Source organism: Amblyraja radiata, chromosome 23, assembly GCF_010909765.2.
Source record: "Amblyraja radiata isolate CabotCenter1 chromosome 23, sAmbRad1.1.pri, whole genome shotgun sequence".
Lineage (NCBI taxonomy): Eukaryota > Metazoa > Chordata > Chondrichthyes > Rajiformes > Rajidae > Amblyraja > Amblyraja radiata.
Genome location: NC_045978.1, coordinates 28,522,340 through 28,539,265, shown reverse-complemented (window position 1 = coordinate 28,539,265; position 16,926 = coordinate 28,522,340). Strand labels below are relative to the sequence as shown.

The window sequence follows — 16,926 nt, the reverse complement described above, 5'->3', positions numbered from 1 at the left end:
ATCATCCAGAATTAGTACCCCGTTCCTGCTTTCTCCCCATATCCCTTGATTCCTTTAGCCCTAAGAACTATATCTAACTCTCTCTTGAATACATCCAGTGAATTGGCCTCCACTGCCTTCTGTTGCAGAGAATTTCACAGATTCACAACTCTCTTGAATCTCTCAAGTTCCCTCAAGTTGCGCTGTTTGCAGCTTCCTCCATAGAATCAAGAGAAACCAGTTGAATTGACAAGCTTGGGTGTTGCACAGTAGTCTTTCTGGAAAAGAAACTGAAATCTAACTGTATTATAAAAGGTCTAAGGTTGGTTTTTAATAGTATACATAATGTTACCAATTTGCAGATTATGTGGTCCTAAAAACTAATTTTATCTATGTGTAATGTTTTTATCCTCTGTCTTTAAAAAAATGCTAGTCATAGAACTGTTTAACATTGTAATGGTTTGTTTAATCATGTGAGTACTCCTAGATTACAGCCAACAAGATCACATCATAAATGCGAAGGGCCATAAATTATTTTGTAGGTCATCTTTACTCAGTATAAAAACAATATTTATTATTTGCATGTATTCTTCCATTCCAATTTATTCCCCATTTTGTCATTTTTATCCCCCATTTTAACACCAATTCAGTTCAAACATATTTCTTGTATTCTATATTCCTAACATCTGCCTCTGAACAAAATCAATTTCTTGTTTCATTACTTACTCTTCATTTGAGTCTATTCCTATTATTGTTACTCCAGGTCTCGGTTTTTTTATTGCCGTGCAGAATTTTCTGGAATCAAACTCAGACACTTCAAGCAACACTTGGGGGGGCTAAATTCAATAGTCCCTCAAAATGTGATCCTGATGTTTGATTAACCCCTGCCCGTTGATTTTAATGCAAGGAGCATGCCAACGTCATGTTGACTGCTCAGCCCATGACTTCAGGATCCGAGCACACTATTCCATGACTGTATGGATCAGCAGGGGGCTTTATATCTTGAGAGTCTGGCTCTACTTAAAGTCAGCCAACCCTTTAAGGCTAGCCTGAAGTGGTCACTCTGCAAAGAAACTGGACACTAAAACAGAAGAATGGTACAATGGGGAAAGTGTGCAATCTACTGTTTTGAATACTGCAATGAAGGTCTGGCTAGCAAAAAACAGTATTCTGTAAAAACCTTACATAGAGGAGAGGTCCATGTATCTTTTCTGTCAGATATCAACAGACTATAGCTGGTCAGATGTTGGAGGAAAAATAAAATGGCAGTGGTCTATTTCTTCTTGTGTCTATCTACTCAAGCTGGAAAGCTCATGTTACCCTTGGCATGGTCCATTCTCGAATAGTTGCATCTCGCGTCCTGACTATGCGTGTTGTCTGTACGTAGTTGTACGTTCTCCGTGTGACCGCGTAGCTTTTGTCTGAGTACTCCGGTTTCCTCCCACACTCCAAAGATGTACAGGTTTGTAGGTTAATTGGCTTCTGTAAATTGTAAATTGTTCCGAATGTGTTGGGTAGTGCTAGTTTTTTGGGGAACACAATGGGGTGATCGCTGGTTGGGGCGGTCTCGGTGGGCCATAAGACTTGTTTCCAGGCTATAGCTTTACAATCTAAACAAAAGAAGAAATAGACCCTTGGCTCTCTCTCTCTCAACTCTCTTGACTCTCTCTTGAGTACAGCTTCAATTAGACTCGGGGAGCTCAATGAAATAAAAGACAACTAGTCTTCTTGACTGCTTCCGACCAACTTCCCTGAGCATTCATTTCCTCCACTACTGGCACAAAGCAGATGCTGTGTGTACCAGCTACCATATGCACAACCTTACATAGAGCATAAAGGGACACAAAGTGCTGGAGTAACTCAGCTGGTCAGGCAGCATCTCTGTAGAACATGGATATGTGATGTTTCAGGTTGGGACCCACCTCCAGTCTGAAGAAGGGTCCCAAACTGAAAACTTTCTCCCTGCACAGGATGCACGAGGACGGTTTCCAACTGAATGCTCCTGAACCTATCTACGCCCCATCTCCCCCATCTCTCCCAGCCCTTTCCAGCAGCTGGGCTTGCTCTCTATGAGGCCTGTTCATTCTGTACTCCAAGGGGAATTACTACTAATGGAGCCCTTGTTGGGGGAAATTGGTTTGTGCAGAAACCTTGAAGTCAGGAAATAGTCTTTCAACGCCTGCCATTGTACTCCCTGTAGACATCAGTAACTTGAAACAATTACAAAGAGCACCAGACACACGTTTTATGGTAGCGGCAGCCACAAGTGATCAATTAGCAACTAACCTGTATGTGGTTGATAATCCCTCTAAATAGCCCTGCTGGGGGTCCTTGTTGTGCTCAAACATATGTTCAGCTGTGTGAGGTTTGGAACCTGTAGTCTGGAATCTAACACTTCAAAATGGCTGCTGTTTGTGTCGACTCAACAATTTGTATTCATGGCACCATGATCTTACTGCTCCAATTAATGTTCGCTGCCCAAGCAAACTCATTCCCTCGCAAACATGGGAACCTGCAGATTTTACTGTGTGCACCATAGACACCTCTTTGGACATTGAAGGAACATGTTCAACAACTGAGATACCCAACATTGCTGGGTCCAATGCCTTGTTGAAGATATCAGTTCCTTGGTTCTTGAAGATGAGAGTGATAAACAAAAAAAAGTGCCACAAAGTGCTGCAGTAACTCAACGGGTCGGGCAGCACCTCTGGAGGATATCGATAGGTGACATGTTGAGTCGGGGCCCTTCTTCAGACTGTTTGCAGTAGTTGGGGGGGGTGGGGTGGTGGGGGGGGGGGGCTGTAAGTTCAAAGAGAGCTGGGGTGGGACAAGGCCTGTCAAGTAATAGGTGGATCCAGATGAGGGAGGTTTTTAACTGGCTGGACAAAGCCCAGAGATGAAAAGTCAAAAAGTGTGATTTATGGAGGAAAGGATAGAAAAGGAATGAAATGTGAGGCTGGATGAAGGAATGTAGGTGTAAGGGAACAGGGGCAAGGGTAAAGAGAGAAATGAGTGGGCATCCAGGTGGAGTACAGGGGAGAGAAGGGAGGAATTGGGGAGGGGGTTGTTCACCTAAAATTCGAGAATTCAAATTCAAATTCATACCATTGGGTTGTAAGCTACTCATGGAATATGAGGTGCTGCTCCTCCAGTTAGAGTGTGGCCTCACACTGGCAATGGAGGAGGCCCAGGAGAGAGAGGTCAATATGGAAATGGGAAGAGCATTTTTCCATGTTTGCTTCTGGAGGTATTGATATTAGTTGGTATTGAAGAAGGGTCTGGCCCGAAACAGGAACTATAGATCTTCTGCAGAGATGCTGCCTGCCTGCTGAGTTTCTCCAGCGCTTTGTCTCTTTTTTTGTAAACCAACATCTGCAGTTCCTTGTATCTTGGTTTGTTATTGTCACGTGTAGCGTGAAAAGCTTTTGTTAGCATGCTATCCAATCAAACCAGATAATACTATTCTATACAATACTATACAATACACTGTACCTCCAAAGCCTAAAATAAAGCATCCAATGGCAATGTAAATGACAAACGAATGCCTTTTTAACACCACTCCTCATTTCTTTAGTTGTTTAAACCCCGTTGCCCTCCTCCCTGTCATAGACCTTTTTTTGATGTTCTCTCTGCTCCACCGTTACACATTTGCTTCATCTCTAAATCTATTCCCCAGTTCTGATGAAAGTGGAGTTTCATGGAGATGTGTGGGGCTAGTTTTTTACACAGGGAGTGGTTATGGACTGGAACGTTGTGGTTGAGACAGATATGATAGTGGGGTTTAAGAAGCTTTTAAATAGGCACATGGATGTGGAGGGAATGGAGGGATACGGATCACTTGCAGCCATTTGAGATCTGTTCAGTTAGGCATCATGTTTAGCACAAACATTGTAGGCCGAAGGGCCCATTCCTGTTCCGCACTGATCTATATTCTATGGTCTTTGTAATCATTGATTTATTAATCATTTATTTATCCCACTTAGATCATACCCCCACATTATTCCTGCGCCTTCCCTCCACGGCATGGCTGCCTATGGACAAGCTCAGTACTCTGCAGGGATTCAGCAAGCTGCTGCTTATGCTACCTACCCGCCACCAAGTCAACCCTATGGATTACCGTCCTACAGTGAGTACGGTCCCATTTGGACAAACAGGACACAATGCATTTGTTATAAATCATTTACAGTCAGTCATAATGCAACGCATTGGATAAAGATTTTAAATGTACCCATAAAATATATAAATGTGTTCTGTATTATATTCTGGTCATACGGAAGAATATCAAGAAACATAATCTCCAGTTGGGACCCTTCTTCAGTGCTGCCTCGCCCGCTTAGTTACTTCAGCACGAAGAGCCAAGAGTGTTTAACATGTACTGAAAACGGAACAGTGAAATTCTGATGTGATTTTGTTTGTGATTATCTGATCACAAAATCATTTTGTGATTTTTTTTTTTTTTTTGTAAACCAGCATCTGTAGTTTCATGGGGTGTGAGTAGCCCCACCCCCCATCAGTCTGAAGAAGGTTTTGGCCCGAAACGTCGCCTATTTCCTTCGCTCCATAGATGCTGCTGCACCCGCTGAGTTTCCCCAGCAATTTTGTGTACCATCTGTAATTTCATGTTACAATGTAATCTCAAGATAAGGTGTTGGCCAGTTGGGACTAAAGTAGGGAAACATTATTTACATAGAAAACATCTGAGGCTGTACATTCAAAGCTGAGATCATTTTATAAAAAGTAATTTGCCCCAGTTAAGCACCAGCAATAACCATTGATTATAATGTTTGTTTTCCAAAACACTTTAGTTTGAGGGCTACCAGCCTCATGACATCAAATAAAATGGCTGGCACTCTCCCCACAGACCAGGTGTAGGTATCATGGTTGGCACTGCCTTATGGCCTTGCTGCTGCAGGCCTCCGTTTGCCAATCATTTCTCTTTCCTAGAATTGCTACCTCAAAGCGCCGGAGACCTGGATTCGATCCTGACCTCTGATGCTGTCCGTGTGGAGTTTGCACATTTACTCTGTGACCGTGTGGGTTTCCTCCTGGTGCTCTGGTCCCTTCGCAAAGCACAGAAACGTTCACGTACAGTTCGAATTGTGAAACATTCACAAGTGTGCAGTTTGGGTCCCCTAATTTGAGGAAGGACATTCTTGCTATTGAGGGAGTGTAGCGTGGGTTTACAAGGTTAATTCCCGGGATGGCGGGACTGTCATATGCTGAGAGAATGGAGCAGCTGGGCTTGTATACTCTGGAGTTTGGAAGGATGAGAGGTTATCTTATTGAAACATATAAGATTATTAAGTGTTTGGACATGCTAGAGGCAGGAAACATGTTCCCGATGTTGGGGGAGTCCAGAACAGAGGGCCACAATTTAAGAATAAGGGATAAGCCATTTAGAACAGAGACGAGGAAACACTTTTTCTCACAGAGAGTTGGGAGTCTGTGGAATTCTCTGCCTCAGAGGGCGGTGGAGGCCGGTTCTCTGGATATTTTCAAGAGAGAGCTAGAAAGGGCTTTTAAAGATAGCGGAGTCAGGGGATATGGGGAGAAGGCAGGAACGGGGTACTGATTGGAGATGATCAGCCATGATCACATTGAATGGCAGTGCTGGCTTGAAGGCTGAATGGCCTACTCCTGCACCTATTGTCTATTGTCTATTCTTAAGCGGCAATATTCCTCCTCCTATTGTTTTTTAAAAGTAAACAATGATATTTGTTATGACTCAGAGCACTTTTAGTAATAGATAAATAATATAAGGATTGAAAGCTATATATAAAATTACATTGAAGAAAAATATTGCAGGTCCACCATTGATTTTCTGGAAACTGGTGGTCTGCCACCTCCTTTATTCCAGACAAAATTACCAGAGCTTACTTGAAATTCCCCCAGAAGTCCCCACGAAAAAGTGGCACCAGACCTCGTTGGGACTTCCGCGCTTATTGGCAGGTCGAATATGCCCCCTGTGGCCAGGGCTCTGGAACTCCGGCCCAGCCAGTGCCGGCAGTTCTGTTCCCATAGCTGATTTCTGAGGCCGACTTTGCGGGTCGATATCTTAGCTCCCCGGCAGCATAGGCGGACCATTACAGTACCATTGGACTCCTCTCGGAGATCATGACCTCTGTTGGTCTAAATCGGTGGTAGACCTGCAACGTGAACTATTACAAATCATCTGCTGTAGTTTGGACATTGCTCTCTAACTCTTAGGCATAAATGTACAGTTCATCCTACATCTTTTCAAAAGGTATAGAATGAAATAAAGTTTTTATTTGCTTTCCCAGGGATAAAATTTACCTACATTTGAGAAACCCCAATTTCTGATTGGCTTTACAAAATATCAAAAAATCCCTTCACGGCATCTGGGACAATGAGTTAATTAAATTGTAGATGATAAGATCTATACACTGTGCAGGTAGGAACTGCAGATGCTTGTTTACATCAAAGATAGACACAAAACGCTGGAGTAACTCTGCGGGTCAGGCAGCATCTCTGGAGAAAAGGAATCAGGTTTTTAGGTTATTTGGCTTCTGTAAATTGTCTCTAGTGAGTAGGATAGAACTAGTGTAACGCCCCTGTCCCACTTAGGAAACCTGAACGGAAACCTCTGGAAACTTTGCACCCCACCCAAGGTTTCCGTGCGGTTCCCGGAGCTTGCAGGTGATTGCCGGAGGTTGCAGGTAGTGGAAGCAGGTAGGGAGACTGACAGAAATCTCCAGGAACCTCCGGGAACCGCACGGAAACCTTGGGTGGGGCGCAAAGTCTGCAGAGGTTTCCGTTCAGGTTTTTTAAGTGGGACAGGGGCATAAGGATGATTGCTGGTCGGTGAGGACTCAATGGACCAAAGGGCTTGTTTCCACGCTGAATCTGTAACCTAAAACTAAACTAAACCAAACCTTCCTGCAGTAACGGTGTGCCTTTCAACTAGGCATCAAGACAGAAGATGGTCTGAGCCAGACACACTCACCCGGGCAGACGGGATTCCTTGGCTACGGCACCAGCTTCAGCACACCTTCGCCAGGGCAAGCACCTTACAGCTACCAGATGCACGGTTAGTATTTGCTCAGAAAAAACATATGTGGACTATATTTCGGCAAAGCCAAGCGCAGACTGGGCGATCATTTCGCTGAATACCTCTACGCAGTGCACCTTGGCCTATGTGATCTCCCAGTTGCCTAGGCCTCCTCCACTGTCAGAATGATGCCACATGCAAATTGGAGGAACCATCTCATATTTTGCTTGGGCAGCTTACAACCAGTGGTATGAATATTGATTTCATAATTTCAAGTAACCCTTGCATTCTCTCTCTCTCTACACCCCTCCCCCATCCTGCTTGTTCCAGTGTTTGCATCCAAATATCCCTGCGTTATGACCTCTTCCTTAGCCAACAATGGACCATTGTGGGCGGCACATTTCTTGTCATCGGTGCCGGCTCTGATTTGTTCTGAACCTTTTCATACTTTTAGTTTTCTTCTCCTCTGACACTCAGTCTGAAGAAGGGTCTTGACACAAAACGTCACCTATTCCTTTCCTCCCGAGATTTTGCCTGAGTTACTCCAGCATTTTGTGTCTATCGTCAGTGTAAACCAGCATCTGCAGTTCCTTCCGACACATGTTTCCAACCAGTTATTTCTTTAGGAAAGTAAAAGAGACCAAGTGCTGGACCAGGAAACATGGGCATGTGACGTTTTGGGTCGGGTGCAGTGTTTAGAAATCTGTGCCAAAGCTTCAGAATGACCTTCTCCATAATAATGCCCATAAGGTAGGATGTACACATTGGATTTAGGCTCCAATCATTTTGATGGAGTGGGTTTGACTCCCACTGCTGCTCGGGCAATTCCTTTTGAAATGCTGCCCCAAATGTTATTCCAAAAAGTGATAACATTTCAATCTTTTACGCCACTAACTCGGAAATTATGTAGTTCCCTTAACATAGCAAAACATCCCTTAATATTTTAGATTGGGAAAGAAAGAAAAGAAACATACATTTATGTGGCACCTATTACATCCCTTTTTGAGTCATATAGGCCTAATTGGTCCTTGTCAACATGACTTTATAGCCAAGCTAGCCTTATTTGCCTGCGTTTGGCACATATCCTATAACCATTCCCATCCATATACCTATCTAAATATCTTTTAACCATCAGCATTTTACCCAACCCTCAGCTTTCTTTGGCGACTCGCTCCATACGCACCCTACTCTCTGTGTGAAAGAAGGTCGCCTTTAAATCTTTTCCCTCTCACCTTAAATCTATGCCCTCTATTTATGGACTCCACTAACCTATGAAAAAGACAGCGACCATTCACCTTAGGTATGCTTCTCATGATTATATATGCCTCTATAAGGTCACCCCTCAGCCTCCTAAGTGCCAGGGGGAAAAAAAGTCTCAACCTAACCATAACATATGCAGTAGTTTTTGTGGAGCAAAGGGTACATTTCTCATACAGTGCAATACAGAAGGGTAACTACAAAGCAATGAACCATCTCATGAGTACATATTCCTAAGTTGTAGGAGCAGAAGTAGGCCATTTGACCCATCGAGTCTACTTCTGCCATTCTGATCATGGCTGATCTATCTTTCCCTCTCACCCCCATTCTCCTGCCTTCTCCCCATAACCGTTGACACCCTTACCAATCAAGTATCAGTTAATCTATGTCTTAACTCAAGTCTTTAAGACCTGCTAATAACCTGGTGAATTTATCGTGCACCCTATCCAGCTTAATAACATTCTTGCTATATAGTGGGACAACCAGAAAGGCACTTAGTACTCTGAATGTGATCTCACCAACATCGTATATAGCTGTGACATAGTGTTGCAACTCAATTCCCTTACCATTGAAGGTCTTTGTTGAAAAAGCATTGCGTATGTGTGCAGTGCTTCTCAAAATCATCAGCCCCAGATTTCGTTTCTCAGGTCTTGGAAGTGTGACTTGAAGTCACAACCTGCTCGTTCAGGGACAGGAGTGTGACTAAGTAAGGTGTGGGTGGAGAAGAATCAGAACAAGTGTTCCTGCTAAAGAGAAAGGCATTAACAAAAGAGGTATCTAGCCGAAAACCTTTTAAACTGACGGTTTTAAAATGGATCGAGGTTGCGAAACACGTCTGCTGCTGAAACTGGAATGAAAGAACAAAGAAAGAACAGAAAATAGATGAAATTAGAACAAAAATCATATCATTAGGGTTGGCAGAGAGAAGGGAATCATTTAGAAATTTGTAAGTCGGGGCAAATATTTGAATTCAGTGCATTAAATGATGGAAGGTAACATAGGTTGGTGAGGACAGCACAGATTGCAGGCAGCAGCATTTTTAATTTGGAATTTATGTAAGGCAAAGTTCAGGAAGCAAGTGAGAAGTCACCCGATGAGTAATTCAGTAGCGTGTGTTGAGGCAGGGGCAAAGACTAACAGTATTTGGAAGTAGTTGGCCTCAATGATGTATGAGTCACAGGATTTAAAGCTCCGCTCAATACAGAGCTTAGTATGGAAAGCTCCTGGACTGTTCTGCATTCGATTACAGCCTATACTGCAAAACATATGCAGCAGTTTTTGTGGAGCAAAGGGTACATTTCTCATACAGTGCAATACAAAAGGGTAACTACAAACCAATGAACCATCTCATGAGCATATGTTCCTAAGTGGTAGGAGCAGAAGTAGGCCATTCGACCCATTGAGTCTACTCTGCCATTCAATCATGGCTGATCTATCTTTCCCTCTCACCACCGTTCTCCTGCCTTCTCTCCATAACCGTTGACACCCTTACCAATCAAGTATCAGTCAATCTATGCCTTAAAAATACCCAATGACTTGACCCCCACAGCTGTCTGTGGCATTGAATTCCACAGATTCACCACCCTCTGAAGAAAGGAATTCCTCCTCATCTCCTTTCTAAAGGTGCACCCTTTTATTCTGAGCACTCGCCACTTATTAAAAATCTTATTTTCCCTCAGTTCTCCCAAAATACCATCTCTCTTTCTAATCCTCTCCTTGTCTCTACCTTACTCAGCTCATGGTGGGTTGAATGTTCTGTTCCTGTTCCATCATGATGGCTTTGATGGAAATTTACAGCTGTGAACAAGGAAATAAGTTTTAAGGAAATGCTAATAATTTCTCCTGAAATTCCACTTGGTGCATTGCTTCTTAATTTCAGTTTGATCCATACCCTGTCTCCCCACACTCACTCCCCGACCACCAAACAGCCAAAAGTACAGCTCCAAGAAGGATCCATTTTCATTTTCATAAACAGCTCTCGTGAAATTGTGTAACATTTAATAGTCTTTATTAACTGATAACATCAATGGTGCCCCAGCAGTTTAGACACGACACAAACAATCATGTTCAAGAAGGAACTGCAGATGCTGGAAAATCGAAGGTAGACAAAAATGCTGGAGAAACTCAGCGGGTGCGGCAGCGAAGGAAATAGGCAACGTTTCGGGCTGAAACCCTTCTTCAGACTGATGCAGGGTGGGGGGGGGGGGGGAGAAGAAAGGAAGAGGAGGAGCCAGAGGGCTGAGGGAGAGCTGAGAAGGGGAGGAGACAGTAAGGGCAACTGGAAATTGGAGAAGTCAATGTTCATGCCGCTAGGGATGCAGACTGCCCAAGCGGAATATGAGGTGCTGCTCCTCCAGTTTCCGGTGGTGCTCACACTGGCCATGGAGGAGGCCCAGGACAGAAAGGTCGGATTCGGAATGGGAGGGGGAGTTGAAGTGCTGAGCCACAGGGAGATCAGGTTGGTTACTGTGGACCGAGCGGAGGTGTTCGGCGAAACGATCGCCAAGCCTACGCTTGATCTCACCGATGTAGATCAACTGACATCTAGAGCAGCGGACGCAATAGATGAGGTTGGAGGAGGTGCAGGTGAACCTCTGTCGCACCTGGAACGACTGCTTGGGTCCTTGAATGGAGTCGAGGGGGTGAGGTAAAGCGACACGTGTAGCATCTCTTGCGGTAATCAAACAATCATGCACTACTCAGTTTAACACGTCACTAAGTACAGCTCCATTTTGTTAATACTTTTCCAAATATTAGTCAGGTTTCTTAATAAGCTCAAGTATAACAGACAAGAAAAGTGAAGGATCATGAATTGCAGCTCTTCTTTCAAGGAAAGACTCAAAGTGCCGGGAGTAATTCAGCAGGTCAGGCAGCATCTCTGGAGAACATGCATAGGTGACATTTCGAGTCAGAACTCTTCTTCAAAGAAAGGTCACCTATCGATGTTCTCCTGACTGACCCACTGAGTTACTCCAGCAATTAGTGTTATTAGATATAGCGGCATATAGACATTACATTTCCACAGATGATGTCTGATCTACTGACAATTTCCAGTTAATTTCCTCAATACCATTGGAGTAGTATGTTCAGTTTTGGTCTCCCTGCTATAGGAAAGATGATGTTAAGCTGAAAAGAGTGCAGAGAAGAGGATACAGGGATATTGACTAGACGTGATAGCCTGAGGTATAGGGAGAGGTTGAGCAGGTTACCTTTTATTCCCTGGAGCTCAGGAGGATGAGGGGTTATCTTACGGAGGTATATAAGATCATGAGGGGAATAGAGAGGATGAATTCCAAAGATTCCCCTCAGATCATGAACCAGAGGACATAGATTTAAGATGAGAGGGGAAAGATTTAATAAGAATACTGAGGGGCACATTTTCAGTATATGGGTATATGGGTATATGGAATGAGCTGCCAGAAGAGGTGATTGAGGGACGTAGCATAACAACATTTAAAATAATTTGGACAGGTACCTGGATAGGAAGTGTTTCGAAGGATTTGGGCCAATTGCAGGCAGGTGGGACTAGTGTGGTTGGGCCATCTTGGTCAGCATGGGCATTTTGGGCCGAGGGGCCAGTTTCCTTGCTGTATGAAGGGCCTGTCCTACTTGGGCGTCATTTGCGCGTCACGCAGATGGCGCGCGAAGATTTTGTACATCCCAAAATCCTGGTGCGCCGCACGCGACCGCGCATCACTGCCTACGTCACCATGCACCATGCGCGCATCACGTGCACGTCACGAAGCGCGCATCGTGCATTGTGACTGATAAATGATGTCGCGTAAATGATGCGCAAATGACGCCCACGTGGGACAGGCCCTTGACTTTATGACTCAATGATCTGTTCCCACCTTACATGTGGAATGAGTTTGACCGTGTGAAATGTTATCAGTCATTCACATCCCACCCAGTACATTGAGTCGGAGTGACTGAATCCCGCCAAGTGGGTGAGAGAGGCGAATAGCAACTCTCTCTAAGTGGGGAATAGGAACTCTCATCTGTGATCAATGCTAACGACAATAAAACAGAAAACACTGGAAACATTCAGCACAGGATGAAGCATCTATGGACGGAGAAATATAATTAATGTCAGTGGGCTGAACATCTTGTTTCCATACTGTATCTTTAAATTATACTAAACTAAACTAACTGTCACCCACAAACTGATTTTTGATGGGTTACCTACTTACCACTTGAACTCAAAGCTGAGTGGTCCTCGTCTGTACGACAAATAATTTCAGCAAGTTGGTGGAGCGGCACGGTGGCGCAGCGGTAGAGTTTGCAGCGCAAGAGACCCGGGTTCGATCCCGACTACAGGTGCTGTCTGTATGGAGTTTGTACATTCTCCCTGTGACCACATGGGTTTTTTCTCCGGGTGCTCCGGTTTCTTCCCACATTCCAAAGACGTGCAGGTTTGTAGGTTAATTAGCTTCTGTAAATTGCCTCCAGTGTGCGGGGAGTGCATGAGAAGGTGGGACAACATGGAACGCGTGTGTAGATGTTGGTCAGCACGGACTCGGTAGGCTGAAGGGCCTGCTTCCACGCTGCCTCTCTAAACTATATTAAACCAAGATCTCAGAAGCAGCATCTTAAATTTAACAATTTTAGAATAAAATATTTTAGATAGGTTTTAGTTTCAGTCATGAAGCAACGCCAAGGGCAGAAATAGATACCTTTTCATTTTTATTTGATGATGCAGACTGTTCCTCATGTACCACATTAAAGTAGATGTACGGGGCAGGTATTTTTACACCGAGGGTGGAGAGTGCCTGATACACAGAGACAGCGGTTATCATGGAGGCAGAAACGATAGTGATATTTAAGAGGCTTTTAGAGAGCCGTGTTAATATGCTAGGAATGTAGGGGTATCGATCATTTACTGTATAGGCAGAGGAGATTAATTTATCTTGACAATAGGTGCTGTCTATACGGTGTTCGTACGTTCTCCCCCTGACTGTGTGGGTTTTTTCTCCGGGAGCTCCGATTGCCACCCACATTCCAAAGACGTACAGGTTAGTAGGTTAAATCTGAAAAAGGGTCTCGTCCTAAAACATCACACATTCCTTCTCTCCAGAGATGCTGCCTATCCCGCTGAGTTACTCCAGCATTTAGTGTCTATCTTCAGGTTAGTAGGTTAATTGGCTTTGGTAAAAATATTGTAAATTGTCCCTAGTGTGTAGGATAGTGCTGGCCTACGGGGATCGCTGGTCGATGGTGGGCCGCAGGGCCTGTTTCTGTGCAATATTTTAAAATTAAACTGAACTAACATATGTACCCTGAACTTCTCATAAAGATGGAGCATATTTACAATTCAGAGTAAACCAAACATGCCAGGCACATTCCAAAGCAAATTGGGAAAAACAGGTCCACACTGAAAGTTAGACTACTCTGGCTGAGGATCAAAGCTCCTTTCAAAGGTTATGTTGATGAACTCACGAAATCAGCTCCATTTTTTTGTTTCAGTCCTTACTAGGAATTCACGCCCACACAAACATAATAATAATGTTGAACATGCCTCCACTTGGTGGAGTTACATTAAACCCCATTATACAAGAGTGCCATAACACCAGGTGTGTAATGTCATAGTTAATAACTCTGAGCTTTTTAATAAGAGCTTCTGGTTGCAAATGGTGCAGTGACTACTCTTTCCATTTCTGTGGTGTTGAATTAATTCTTGCTCCAGTAATATTACCTTAGTGCTACTTGAACAGGAAGCCCTCGTTGAAGGGGTCAATTGGGCATCAGGTTTGACTTTGCCTACACACTCCTGTGTTATATCTGTGTCATCCTTAAAAACCCTTGGGCCTGAGCTATAGGAAGAGGTTGGACATGACAGGACATTATCCCTTCAAGGGCAGGAAGCTGAAGGGTGATCTTATAGAAGTACATATAAATCACGAGTGGAATAGACAGAGTGAAAGTACAGTTTTTATCCCAGGGTAGGGGAGTCTAGTACTAGAGGACCTTGGTTAAAGAAGTAGTAGGCCCCCATTGGTCATGACTGACCATGGGTGATGCATCCTGGTCGATGCAAGCCTGGGCGATGTCATATGGAGGACAGGCTGTTGCCCATGCAGCACGTCCCCCCTCTCCACGTCGCTGATCGATCCAAAGGAACAGCAGGGCCGTTACAGTTTGGCACCAGCGCCGTCACAGGAGCTGCCAGGGCGAGGTTGTAGACAATGACGAACTGCCTTAGGGGCTCCGACTCCAGATTTTCTTGAGGTTTACTCCTGGAGCCTTTTCCATGACTGGATATGGCCACAAGGCAGTGGAGGTTTTAAATCAGAGTTTTCCCTCTCCTAGATGGACAGCCTTCCCAGCCTGACGAGCCCCATCTGCCCTAAAGATGAGAGGGGAAAGATTTAATATGAGCCTGAGGAGAAACCTTTTCCCATTGAGGGCGGTGGGTACATGGAACGAGCTGCCAGAGCAAGGAGTTGAAGCAGGAACAATAACAATATTTAAAACTCACTTGGTTTAAGGTGCATGGACAGGAACGTTTAGAGGGATATGGGCCAAATACAAGAAAATGAAGCTAGCTTTAATGGGGCATTTTGGGTTAGCCTAGATGTGTTGAGCCATAGGGCCTTTTATATACTGCATGACTCTATGCTCTATGACTTTATTATCCAAAACTTTGCTCCCTGTCCTTTGAACTCACTGACAACTGATCTGAATTGGCTCCCAGTTGAGTCATTTTAAAATTCTCATCTTTATTTCTAAATCCCCTATGGCCTCATATAACATAGAACAGTGCAGCACAGGAACAAGTCCTTGGCCCACCATGCCTGCGATTGCATGATGCTAATCTAATTAATCCCATCTGCCTGCACATAGTATGTATCCCTCTATTCACTGCCTGTCCATGTGTCTGTCTAAACGCTTGTTAAAATTGGTAACATATCTGCTTCCACCACCTCCCCTGTCAGCATGTTCCAGACACCTACCACTCACTTATCTTAACTAGCAAATGTCCTTTACATCTTTTCCCTCTTAATCTTTCTTACATCTTAAATTGATGCCCTCATGTGTTTGACATTTCCACCTTAGAAAATAGTATTTGACTATCTAACCAAGCTAAATTCTCAGGAGGGCCTGGGCAAGAGATTGTGGGCTTCTCATTCAAATTTGTCTGGATTACTTTTCTGTTTGTGTGAATGTGTGTCAGTGTGAATGTGTGCGTCAGTGTGAATGGGTGTCATTGCGAGTGTGTTTGTCTCTGAGTGCGTGTACCAGCGTGAGTGCGTGTCTGTGAGCATGTGTGTCTGAGTGTGTGTCTGTGGGTGTGCGTCTGAGTGTGTGTCTGTATGTGTGACTGTGTGTGAGCGCAGCGCAGCGCCTCATCTGCGGCCAGGATCGATCCCGGCTCTCTGACGCCGCAATCGCTGCCGCACCACCACTGGACCATCCCCGTCCCCACCCGAGTGCCCCCGTCCAAACTACCCCACCCCCCCTCCCCCCCATGCCTGGGGGTGGCCAGAGAAGTCGGGAGTCAGACGGGAGCGGTGCCCACAGCCAGCGCAGAGAAGCAGCGCTAAACCCAGCTCAACTCTGCCTGCCAACGACGGCTCAGGTTTACAGCCAGCGTGGAGAAGCAGTGCTAGTTCCATGGCTCCCGACTGGTGCCCTGTCAGTCCAGGCAGGGCTGTAGGTTAACCCGGCGAGACAGGCAGAGTTGAGCTGCATTTAGCGCTGCTTCTCCACGCTGGCTGTGGGCCTTATGCGATTTTTTCGGTGACTGCCGGGACCCGTCACTAATTACCGTCCATAGGGCCCTCGGTTGAAGCCTCCGAAGCTGTGTGTCTGTCTGTCTGTCTGTCTGTCTCCTGGTCCCCTCCATGTTTTGATAGCGATTTCCGTGCCTGTCTGTGAGCCTGTGTGTCTATAAGGGTGTGTGCATTTCCAGTTCAAGGGGGACCCTGGCACCCATCATTTCTAATATAAATAGACTAATTGAGCAGTCAATCATGTTAATCATTGCAGACAACAAGGCAAGAAGAATGGAGAGTTTTTTTAAATTAACTTTTAAACATTGCACATGCTGTATACTTAAATAGATACTACATATGCCATAGATAGTCATAGAGTTGTACCGAACAGATACAAGCTCTTCAGCTCAACGGGTCCATGTTGATCTTTTTGTCTGTTGACCAGAATCCCACCGGCCCACATGAGCAGCATATTATTCTGTGCCTTGCTTATTTAAGTGTCTGTCTAATTGCCTCCTGAATAGAGGAATTCCCACCAGCTTCCCTCTGATAACATTATTATAAAACAAGTGACAGGGCAGATGATTTAATAACACTGCTGATTTTGATTTCCATTAAATTCGGTGAAATATAAACTGGGAACTTTATAAATGTTTGTTGCCTCAGTGTTACTTGTTGTATACTGCCTCACAAAGTCAAGATCAACCTCTTGGACTCAACTCATGCCACACATAACACACTTATGTATCGATCATCCTCTGCTCATTAGTTGGATAATGGATAAGAATAGGATTCCTTAATTTAAAAACGTACAATTAAGACAAGGTAGCTCTGAAACGTGGTCTCATTGCCACCAGGGAGATGCTTCAGGATCTCTGTGTACATTCCTTACATCAATAATAGCTGCACACCCTGAAAACTAATTGAACTTTTAAAACGAATTAGGCTCCAGGCATGTGAATGGATGGC

At 44.5% G+C, this 16,926-nt stretch overlaps 1 protein-coding gene across 8 annotated transcripts in view; it reads left to right on the top strand.

Moving 5' to 3' along the window:
* LOC116986401 (eyes absent homolog 1-like) overlaps positions 1–16,926 on the top strand; it is a 216,486-nt gene that overhangs the window by 101,176 nt on the left and 98,384 nt on the right. For all 8 annotated transcript variants that reach the window (XM_033041902.1, XM_033041899.1, XM_033041901.1 and 5 more), the window contains 2 exons: positions 3,963–4,105; positions 6,905–7,027. In XM_033041902.1, the coding sequence (XP_032897793.1) occupies positions 3,963–4,105; positions 6,905–7,027 (266 nt within the window). The remainder of the gene's footprint in view (positions 1–3,962; positions 4,106–6,904; positions 7,028–16,926) is intronic.